The following is a 12079-nucleotide window of genomic DNA, read 5'->3' as shown; positions in this document are numbered from 1 at the left end:
GCTATTGGTTGAGCGCGTCAATTTCTTCGCGATGATTGACAGTAGTTGTTTGATTGGATGTTGTGACGAGTGGCGTAGAGATACATATATATACATAACTATTTAAAAACTATCGATGTAGTAAATTGTTCTTAAAAACTTACCAAAAAGAAGAAATATGGGCCAGATCAGCATTTTGGATTCTGTAAAACCAAAAATGTCATGAAAACGTAATCTATTCTAATATTATAAAGCTGAAGAGTTTGTTTGTTCCTTTGAACGCGCTAATCTCAGGAACTACTGCTTCGAAGTGAAAAATTATTTTTGCGTTGAATAGACCATTTATCAAGGAAGGCTTAAGGCTATATTATTATAACATCACGCTGCAACTATTAGGAGCGAAGGAAAATGTGAAAAAACGGGGAAAATTATTTATCCTTGCGGGCTTCAATGATGCCCAAAATGACTATTCCACGCGGACGAAGTCGCGGGTACATCTAGTTGTGTTATAATTACAGTCATCAGAGTATTTTAAGACCACAGAAATATAAATGCCACATTGTATTTGAAGCTACAAGAGTAATGTGTCTTTCGAATCACACGCAGTTTTTAACTCAGTCCTAAAACTATAATACATATCTCAAAAACGATCACAAAATTATCACGCTATCCTTCGATAATATAACTAAATAAAATAAATAAATATATACGGGACAGATTACACAGATTGAGTTAACCTCGAAGTAAGTTTCAGACTCTTTGAACGGGCCGAGAGTCTGTTGTCTGTCTGTGTCTAAATCCTACTACTATTATAAAGGCGAAAGTTTGTATGGATGTTTGTTACTCTTTCACGCACAAACTACTGTACCGATTACCATGAAATTTGGTATGTAGGTAGCTGAAGACCCAGAATAACACATAGGCTACTTTTATATCTGTGGCGCATCTATCCCTATCCCAGATAGCTATCCCAGAGTTCCCGCGGGATTGATAGGGTTTCCATGCGGACGAAGTCGCGGGCGGCCTCTAGTAAAAAATAATTTTCCCGTTCAAGATACGTCTTGTCGTCTTATGGTCGTCTCCTTAGTGTCCAAGTCGATTGTCCTTTTTTTCATCAGTCTGTCAGTCGGTTTTAGTCATCTAAATTTGTCAAGTCAAAGAGTCGTTTGTCCATGGAGGCTGAACGGCCGCTACACTTGTGTTACGAGATATTAACCCAATGATACATTTTGTAATAAATACATATATATAACACAGAAAAATCCCTTTTCTCATCACGCCCTGGCCGGGATTCGAACCCGGGACCTCCGGTGTCACAGACAAGCGTACTACCGCTGCGCCACAGACGCCGTCTATATTGGATCGTGGTAACGTATTCAGTGACTCCCTCTGACCTCAGTTCTATAAATAACAGGACACGACCCAACTAGGATCATGCTTGTCACAGAACGTTTACTCCCTTAATCGCTTTTTACGATATCCTTAGACAAGATTGATTTTAATCTGGAAACCACAAGACACAATAAACATTTGAAATAATCACCATTAACACGATTCTTTGTTGACCAACACTATTAATTAATTATTAATAATTATTATTTAATAATACTTTCACTATCACTCTCCGCCCGTCGCATCGACACTGCGAACATTAAATAGTGTGTAATTTATTCTGCGCATGAGTTTGAAGCGTTGTAACTCGGAAATTAATAGACGGCCTCTGTGGCGCAGCGGTAGTACGCTTGTCTGTGACACCGGAGGTCCTGTGTTCGAAAACTGACCAGGGCATGATGAGAAAAGAACTTTTCTGATTGGCCTGGGTCTTAGATGTTTATCTATATAAGTATTTTTACAAAGTATCTTTAGAATCCTTGGGTTAATATCTCGTAACACAAGTCTCGAACTTACTTCGAGGCCAACTCAATCTGTGTAATTTGTCTCAAAAAAAAATGATTATAAACAAACGTTAGAACGTTAGTCTGCATGAGCCAATTACTTAAAAATTACATACATACATACATATGGTCACGTCAGCCCATCGCCTAAAAAAACCCAAGTTTGTAAGCCTATCCCTTAATCGCATTTTACGACATCCATTGGAAAGAGATGGAGCGGCTTTTTTTCATTGGTGCCGGGAACCACAAAAAAAATTATTAACTTATATTTTTTTTTAAAGTTACATCACTTTACCACACAGTCATTATCGAAATGCGTCGATAACTCATTTGACCTGTGCCCCGTTAAATTAAAGACTCATTAAGGACCAATTCATTTGACCCCTAAACCAATACATTTTGTTCACAAACGTAGTTCTTGGACCTAGTTGCTGGAGGACCAATTACCCTGATCTCTGGTAAGGAGCGTTACGTATGGGAATAGAGGTCCTCGTATATTGAATTTAATTTAGCCGATACGAATGATAAGCAAGGTCGGAGTTTTCTTTTCTTCATGAAATAACTAGCTGTGCCCGCGACTTCGTCCGCGTGGAATAGTTATTTTGGGCAACATTGAAGCACTGAAGGATGAATAATTTTCCCCATTTTTGTTTCACATTTTCCATTATTTCTTCGCTCCTTATAGTTGCAGCGTGATGTTATATAGCCTAAAGCCTTCCTCGATAAATGGTCTAATCAACGCAACAAGAATTTTTCAATTCGAACAAGTAGTTCCTGATATTAGCGCGTTCAAACAAACAAACAAACTCTTCAGCTTTATAATATTAGTATAGATTTATTTATTTAAGTGTGTGGTATAATGGATAAGGTTTACTTATATTAGGTGACTAATATAATGTCAAGTCTTGAATGTGGAGGGAAAGGTCGGAGTGGGGAGGCCTAGACGAACGTATCTTGATCAAATTAAGGACGTCCTGGCAAAGGGTCAGGTCAAGATTACCCGAAACCGCCGAGTTTGCATGAAGAGAGGCAAGAATGTGGATGAAGCGAAGGAAGTATTCAGAGATAGTGACAAGTGGAAGGATGTAGTCTCTGACTACCCCTCTGGGTAAAAGACGTGATTATATGTATGTTTGTCAAGTCTTACATACCCCATAGCCGCCTTTTACGACATCCATGTGAAAGAGTTTTATTGGATTCTTTTTTATATTAGTGCCGGCAACCACACGGCACATGGCTGGAAAACTAGATTAATTAAATAAATAATAATAAAAAGAAATAAATATGTATATAAGGGACAAATTACATAGATTGAGCTAGCCTCGAAGTGAGTTCGAGACTTGTGTTACGAGATACTAACAAAACGATACTAGATATATTTTATAACTAGCTGACCCGCGCCACTTCGTTTGCGTGTATCCCGCTACTTCGACAAATACAGTCAACGCACCAACACATATTGGATACTAATTTTCAATTCACAATAACTTCTCTTTCCCTTAACCGCGTTTAAAATATTAAAATGTTTTTTGGTTTCTGTGACTCTTCTTTGATCGCCCCCCCTACGCTATTTATAGGGACGCTGCCCCCGCCGCCGCGGCCGGCCCGTACCGTGCCGCAATACTATCATCTAATATCGTGATATCTCCTAAACTATATGTCTAAATAACACACTGTAAACTGCAAAAATAATCTAAATTAAATGCTCGTGATGATGAACTTACTTATTTTGATAAGGATATATGTATTATTGGTTATATCACCAGTTAAACATCACCCAACGAATTAAATGTTTTTTTAATACAGAAAAGTAGTTTTTGTGACTTAAATAAAAAAGCTGGATATATGTCATCGCGGACTTTTTTGTAGAACTAATAAAGACCAATGTTTTTGCTATACATTGTTCTTACTTGTATCCAACGGTATAAGCGGCGCACGCACAAATGCAATCTTCAATTAGATTTTTTTTCTGACTTCTTGGACATAAATCGCTATAACTCAGCTAATATAGTTTCAATGTATTTCAATTATATATAAAAACCTGTCGGAGAAAATACTCTTTCTATTAGTGAAAACCGCATCAAAATCCGTTGCGTAGTTTTAAAGTTTTATGCATACGAAGGGACTACAGACAAAATGGGCGACTTTGTTTTATACTATGTAGTGATAAATACTTATATAGATAAACATCCAAGACCCAGGCCAATCAGAAAAAGTTCTTTTCTCATCATGCCCCGCCTGGGATTCGAACCCGGGACCTCCGGTGTCACAGACAAGCGTACTACCGCTGCGCCACAGATTCCGTTGAGGAGATTGAACATAGACCATCTAAACTCTTGTCACAATAGAGGCGGCAACCGTTACCCGTATCATTATCAAACATTTACTACGATTTAGACAGATTTGAGAATATACGGGCTCATTTGTTCAAAGATAACTTATGTCTATGGATAAATAAGTCAATTTTTATCACCGTTTCCCCTTACTCGCTCTTCACGACATCCATTGGGAACAAATGGAGTGGTCCTATTCTATAGTTGAATTGTAAGAGTATACATAAGTGGAATATTAATTTATAATGTGCATTTATATAATTAAATAAATAAATAAATATATACGGGACAAATTACACAGATTGAGTTAGCCTCGAAGTATGTTCGAGACTTGTGTTATGGGATACTAACTTAACGATACATACATATGGTTACGTCTATATCCCTTGCGGGGTAAACAGAGCCAACAGTCTTGAAAAGCCTGAATGCCCACGTTCAACTATTTGGCTTAATGGTAGAATTGAGATTCAAATAGTGACAGGTTGCTAGCCCATCGCCTAACAAAAGAATCCCAAGTTTGTAAGCATATCCCTTAGTCACCTTTTACGACATCCATGGGAAAGAGATGGAGTGGTCCTATTCTTTTTTGTGGAACCACACGGCACTTAACGATACTATTTTTTATAATAAATACTTATATAGATAAACATCCAAGACCCAGGCCAATCAGTGAAAGTCCCATATCTCATCATGCCCCGGCCGGGATTCGAACCCGGGACCTCCGGTGTCACAGACAAGCGTACTACCGCTGCGCCACAAAGGCCGTTAAAGTCTATGTGTAAGTTATCTGTTAAAAATTATATAAAATAGCACAGATAATTGCCCAAGTTCATACAAAATGTGGTCTCACTGGTTGCTTGTGTTTTGTGTCTGTTTTTTTGTTCCTACAGCTACAGGTAAGTTATTATCCAACTGCACCAAAAATGCCGTGTGGTTCCCGGCACCAATGCAAAAAGAATAGGACCACTCCATCTTTTTCCTATGGATGTCATGTCATGGATGCCTATTAAGTTATTCTTCTTCAGCTACCTACATACCAAATTTCATCGTAATGAGTTAAGTAGTTTTGGCGTGAAAGAGTAACAAACATCCACACTGACATCCTGACATGCTCACAAACTTTCGCATTTTTAATATTACTAGGATTATTGAAATGATGTGTAAACGTGCCTACTAAGACCTATTTCCTGAATAAAATATTAATTTTGATACCCTATTTTTGGTGCATACATACATACGTACATATGGTCACGTCTATATTCCTTGTGGGGTAGACAGAGCTAACAGTCTTGAAAAGACTGATAGGCCACGCTCAGCTATTTGGCTTAATGATAGAATTGAGAATCAAATAGTGACAGGTTGCTAGACCATCGCCTAAAAAAAGCAACCCTATCCCTTCCCCTATCCCTTAGTCGCCTTTTACGACATCCGTGAGAATGAGACGGAGTGGTCTTATTTTTTCTTTTGTACTGTTGCCGAGAACCACACGGCACTAAATATTGAAAATAAATCTATTTATATTTCTCAAATCCATCACGCCATCCAGCCTTCGTGACTTTTGACCATTGACTCTGTCAAACCCGGAAAGTTAGAGACGTGTCTGTGTGTATGTTAATTATCATTATTTAATTATTCGCAGGTTCAATTTCCTCTGACGAGGTATCGTCGAGAATACCAAGGTGAGACGAGACGAGCTTACCGATTATTGCCGTGTGGTTTCTGACACTTCTAGGCAGAGCACAACAACTCTATGTCTTTCCAATGGACGTCGTTAAAGGCGACTAAAGGATAGGCATATAAACTTTGAAATGCTTTTGAACGCGATGGGCTAGCAACCTGTTAGCACTATTCGAGTCTCAATCCTTTCAGCCTTTTAATGACTGCTGGCTCTGTCTACCCCGCAGCGGGTATAGACGTGATTAAAAGTAACGTTTATGTCTTAATTCAAAATTGGATAAGGCATTTGTCTTCCATCTCACTTGATGATGAACCGATGGATTTGATGGTAATTGAATGTCTTTTAATCCAATATTGGGATAGGGATAGGCTTCCATCTCACCTGATGGTAACTGACGATAAAGGCGAAGATGTTACACGCCTATCCAAGGGATACCTATTTATTTTACGACTAGCTGTGCCCGCGACTTCGTCCGCGTGGAATAGTTATTTTGGGCATCATTGAAGCCCTCACGGATGAATAATTTTCCCCGTTTTTTTCACATATTCCATTATTTCTTTGCTCCGCAGCGTGATGTTATATAGCCTAAAGCCTTCCTCGATAAATGGTCTATTCAACGCAAAAAGAATTTTTCAATTCGAACCAGTAGTACCTGAGGTTAGCGCGTTCAAACAAACAAACTCTTTAGCTTTATAATATTAGTATAGATTAATTTCCGATTTACCGGTTCGACTAAATTCCTCCAGATGCATCGTGATCCAGAAACAGTCAGGATCTAAGGATATTAATGACGATTATGATGATGAATACAAGGGGCCTACTCCTAAAGGCCCAAGAACGAACAAGCTTACGGCCCACACAGAAAAAGAAAGTGATGAATCTGAGGTAAGTAATAGTACCTAATTTGTTTTAAAATATAGTTTCTGCTTGAATAATGATAGATGTGCCGTGTGATTCCTGGTACCAATATAAAAAAGAATAGGACCACTCCATCTCATTCCCATGTATGTCGTAAAGGTCGACTAAGGGATAGGCTTATAAACTTGGGATTCTTCTTTTTATGGTTAGCAACCTGCCACTATTTGAATCTCAATTGTCTCATCAATCTCTCTTTATTTTTGTTTCAGAACTTCAGTGAAAACTTTGAACGCTACAAGGTACCACCAACAAAATGGTTTAACAACAAAATATTTAGCAAATTACTTGGTTTCTAGAAGAATCCACGATCTCACAATTCTACCCGGCCTTTATTCTCACACCCTTATCGAAAAGGCCGCCCGGAAATAATTGCTTAATCCGATAAGGCAGCCTTTTACTAAGTTGAATTATGTTGCTATTATTATTTAATTCAATAAAGAATATTTAATTTCATTTATTAATTTCAATTTGAAGATTCTTAAACCATCATCATCTCGCTTTCTCCGGCGTCCTCTTCTCTCTCTCTCTGGAGATGATCTCTTTGGAGAGGAGCTAGGTTCGGTCTTTAATTACGAACTTGTAAAGGGTATTTATTTTATTTATTTGTACCTTTATGTGTCCGGCACTAATAAAAAAAAAAGAATACGACCACTCTATCTCTTTCCTACGAATGACGTTAAAGGCGACTAAGGGATAGGCTAAATAAACTATGGATTTTTATTTAGGCAATGGGCTAGCAACCTGTCACTTATTGAAATCTCAATAATCAAGCCAAACAGCTGAACGAGGCCTTTCAGACTTTACAAGACTGTTAGCTCTGTCTACCCTGCAAGGAATAAAGACGTCACTTATTTATGTATGTTTATGTAAATCAAGGAAAAAATAACGAGTAGAACTGAGACTAAGGAGAAATTAAGTACAAAAGCAATACTTATTTCTTAAGAATGTAAGAACAATTCAAATCTCGTCTGACTTCTGCAACCGGGGAACCTAACTCATATTGGAAAGTAGAGTTTAAAGCCACGGCAACAATGAGTTCTTATAATGACACAATATAATTATAATAACACTTTTATTATACAAATTTTGAAGTTATATACATCACAACACAACGCATATTATATATATATATATTTAAAGGAAAACACAAACAAACACCAGTTACACAAAAAATGGCAGTAATTATATAGCTACATCAAAAATTAAAAACAAGACTTTTATACATTACTTATAATTATATATTTAACACATTGTCACTTTTATTTTTTACTAGCTGTACCCGCGATATTGTCCGCGTGGAATAGTTATTTTGGGCATTGAAGCCCTCAAGGATGAATAATTTTCCCCGTTTCTTTTCACATTTTCCATTATTTCTTCGCTCCTAAAAGTTGCAGCGTGATGTTTTATTGCCTAAAGCCTTCCTCGATAAATGGTCTATTCATCACAAAAATAATTTTTCAATTCGAACCAGTAGTTCCTGTGATTAGCGCGTTGAAACAAACAAACAAACTCTTCAGCTTTATAATATTAGTATAGATAAAATCAAAAAGGAATTATTAATATGTACTTATCACGTCTTTTAATCTTACATTTGATTTCGTTTCATTACGCGGTAGACAGAGCTTAAAAAGATACGAAGGCCACGTTCAGCTAAATTGGATTCAAATAGTGACAGCTAGCCATCACCTAAAAGAGGAATTCCAAGTATGTAAGCCTTTCCCCTGATTGACTTTTACATTATAGGTAAAAAAAATGTTGCACACATATTTTTTTATCTCTGCTACCAAATAACAATCTTACACAGAGAAAAATACGGTACCTATGTACATTAATTTTTACTCTTCGATGAAAATGTTTCAAAATTTACAATAAAAATATCTGGGGTTATTATAATCATTGCATTGATAATATAGGCTTAATATTTTTCTAAACAGACATCACTGCATCAGAATTAACTAAATATCACCAAAATCGGTGTAGTCAAACTGAGATACTTTCACTCTTTTTTCTACATAACGCTTTTGCCTTTTTTACCTGTTTCATTTTTAAGCAAATGATATAACATTCACATACATATAGACAGAACTATATCCCTTGCGGGGTAGACAGCGGCAGCTTTTAAAATACTGAAAGACCACGTTCAGCTGTATGGTTTCATCATTAACATAACGTTTACTATTTTTATACAATTAATAATAATATTTCTTTCATAATTTTAGCTACAATTTTGTTCGTTAAACATGGCTTTATTTTAAACCGTAGATTTGGCACAAAGCGAAATTAGCACAAACAATTTTAAAGATTTCCATATTTGACAACAATAATAATTTGGAAATCACTTTAGTAGGTATTTAAAATAAAACATCAACTTTGTTATTAATGGACATTATTTCATATTAAATTATTATTGAAATAAATAACATGGTTAATGCTTTAAGCATGTGATAAATCTTATTTCATTTGACCATTTGCACAAATTAAAACTTAACAACTAAATAAGCAATTCATGAAATGTAACAAAAGTGTAACATACATATATATAATTAACACTACAGTATATTTCATCTAGCGAGAGTTAACGTTTATAAAAACCTTATAATATTTGATACAGAGTACAGATTGATGTTAGCGAAACTTTATATTTTTCTTACGGGGTAGACAGAGCCAACAGTCTGGCAAAGACTGAAAGCCCACGTTCAGCTGTTTGGCTTATCAATGTAATTGAGATCCATATAGTGACTGGTTGCTAGTCCCACCTAAAAGTATTAGTTACCTAAGAAACAAATTGTGATCCCCAATATAAGGTAAATCCATTATAAATAGACACACAAATCACGTCTTCATCCGTTACAAGGTAAAACGAGCTAGTAATAACAAGACTTGAAGTCCACATTCACCTGAATGACATAATTCTAAAATTAAGTTGACGTAATTACGAAATAACATAAAAGACCATTTATTACTTTTTTTATCAGTAAGGCAGTAAAGTTTGATAGATTCAAACATTTTCTCTCTAACGCAACCAAAGCAAAAGGCTGCCTGAAATGTATTAAAGGCGGCCTTTCATGCCTTAATTATTTGTTTGGTGTTTCATTCATTTTCTTTTTTTGTTTATTATTCTTCACATTCGCATTACAACTTCAATCTGTATCATCATCAAATTAAATTGTATAAATATTATGTACAATGAAGAACACAATTTTATTTGTAGTTTTTTTGCTTAAAATTACTTAAATTCATAATGAATTTAAATCAATATCGCAAATTCGCCAACACAATGCACATTGTGTGTATACACTGTACACATTATAAAAATTTGACCCGAAATAGTGTGATGACCGTGTGACGTCGTGCCGCTGCGGTCTCCCCTGGGAGCCCTACACCACGCCCTGGGCTTGCCTTTGGTCTACTTCAACGCTCACCAAGTTAAGTAGCTCGCTATCCTCTGGCGGCTACTTGCTAGATCTCGTGTCTATAGCTAAACCCACGACCTCTTATATATTGTAACACTAGTCTTAATAAAGGTTATAGTTATTATATGGATCTTTAAATTGTCTCTCGTCACTCTTACCTGCGCACAGCCCTAACCGCTAGGTCCAGAGATTTGATGTAGATTGCTTGTGTAGTCTCGGGGTTCACAGAAAAGGATATCATGAAATTCCCGCGGGAATATATAATATTAGTGGGATTTGTCAAGTGGAACCGAGGACTTTAATTAATTATTCATTCATTCATCATAATTCCTTGGGTTTCCCAAGGTATTTAGCCATTTCCTTAGTCGCCTTCAACAACATCCGTGGGAAAGAGATGGAGTGGTTACATTCTTTTTTTCATAGTACACGTTAATTAAAACTTTTGGAAATAGGTAATTGAATTGAAGCTTAACTCTAACTGATACGGGTCAAATTATTATAATGTCATCTAAATATATTCTTTACGTAATAAAAATACTAGGCGACTATCTGAACATGTTTCTTGACCGTCTCCCGTGGTTCCTTCAGCACGTACGATGTGGTGCGACGCAGGGAGCCGACTGAATCTGTAGAGGCAGAAAAAAAAGATGATTGATGCTAGTAAAAAAATATACACGAAATGAAAAAACTGGTCGTTCGTAAGTATATACATACAATCATGTCTTTATACCTTACAGGATATTACAGGGTCAATAGTCTTGAAAATATTCAAAAGGTCACTTTAAGCGGTATGTAAACACTGACCAAGTGGCTTTTAATCTAGAAATTGCCGGTTTGGTTTTTCTTCCCAAATTTAGCTTCTAAATTTATTCTACTTGATTCGCTGAATGACTTGCAACTTATGCAATATCACTTTTAATCGTTGGTAGCAGCGGTGGGCTGTCTAAAGTCCCGCCGCTGCCACTAACAAAAGTAATTAACCAAGCGAGCGAAATACAGTTTTTTTATTTATGTATGTCTGTAACACTATAACTGCTGCGCTGGTCTGATTTTGATGATATTTAAAAGTGGATGTAGGATCTGACAATAGCATTTTTAAGTTCGTTAGGCATCAAAACCGGTTAAGTTGTTTTTAAGATATTCATTTATACAGTTATTTTGTAAAAATTGTTTGTGAACTAGTTTTGTGGTTACGTTAGATTCTTATTGGGTAACTTTGACATATCACTTTGAATTGAACAGCTGTTTTGGTTGGTTCGGAGATTCGAAATTTAGCATGAAGATGAGAAGACCTGGGGCGCGGACTGTGAAAACGGCGAGACCGAAGCAGCACGACCATACCCGAAAAATACATACATACATACAATCGCGTCTATATCCCTTGCGGGGCAGACTGAGCCAACAATCTTGAAAAGACTGATAGGTCACGCTCAGATGTTCGGCTTAATGATAGAATTGAGATTCAAATAGTGACAGGTTGCTAGCCCATCGCCTAAAAAAAGAATCCCAAGTTATTAAGCATATCCTTTATTCGCCTTTTACGACATTAATGGGAACGAGATGGAGTGGTCCTATTCTTGTTTCTATTGGTGCCGGGAACACACGGAAAATACCCGAAAAATAATAAGTTTTTTCGTTTGAAACAGATGGAGACGCGGTCGTATGTAGGTATCATGGTTATATCTTACAATGCGGGCGGCGTGCGCGCGCGCCGCGGGCGGGCGAGGCCGGCGCGGACGCCGCCGCCCGCCGCGCGCGCTGCTACGACCAACGCAGCTCGCGGAGCTCCACACTGTTGCAGGGGGTGTCTTGTATCTGAAATTAACATATATACAACAGTCTTGTAAAGACTGTAGGCCACGT

At 37.0% G+C, this 12079-nt stretch overlaps 2 protein-coding genes across 2 annotated transcripts in view; both read right to left on the bottom strand.

Moving 5' to 3' along the window:
- The window catches only part of LOC106136572 (uncharacterized), a 37934-nt gene extending 36305 nt beyond the window's left edge, over nucleotides 1-1629 (bottom strand). The window contains exons 1-2 of the mRNA XM_060953324.1: nucleotides 1523-1629; nucleotides 144-182 (exon numbers count right to left, since the gene is read on the bottom strand). Of these exons, the coding sequence (XP_060809307.1) occupies nucleotides 144-174 (31 nt within the window). The 5' untranslated portion in view covers nucleotides 175-182; nucleotides 1523-1629. The remainder of the gene's footprint in view (nucleotides 1-143; nucleotides 183-1522) is intronic.
- A 10348-nt stretch (nucleotides 1630-11977) lies between these two features.
- The window catches only part of LOC106136570 (glutamate receptor ionotropic, kainate 2), a 34429-nt gene continuing 34327 nt past the window's right edge, over nucleotides 11978-12079 (bottom strand). The window contains exon 20 of the mRNA XM_060953231.1: nucleotides 11978-12031. Within this exon, the coding sequence (XP_060809214.1) occupies nucleotides 11978-12031 (54 nt within the window). The remainder of the gene's footprint in view (nucleotides 12032-12079) is intronic.

This window comes from Amyelois transitella, chromosome 31, assembly GCF_032362555.1.
Source record: "Amyelois transitella isolate CPQ chromosome 31, ilAmyTran1.1, whole genome shotgun sequence".
In the NCBI taxonomy this organism is placed as follows: domain Eukaryota; kingdom Metazoa; phylum Arthropoda; class Insecta; order Lepidoptera; family Pyralidae; genus Amyelois; species Amyelois transitella.
The sequence above is the reverse complement of the archived record's forward strand: the minus strand, read 5'-3'. Positions and strand labels throughout refer to the sequence as shown.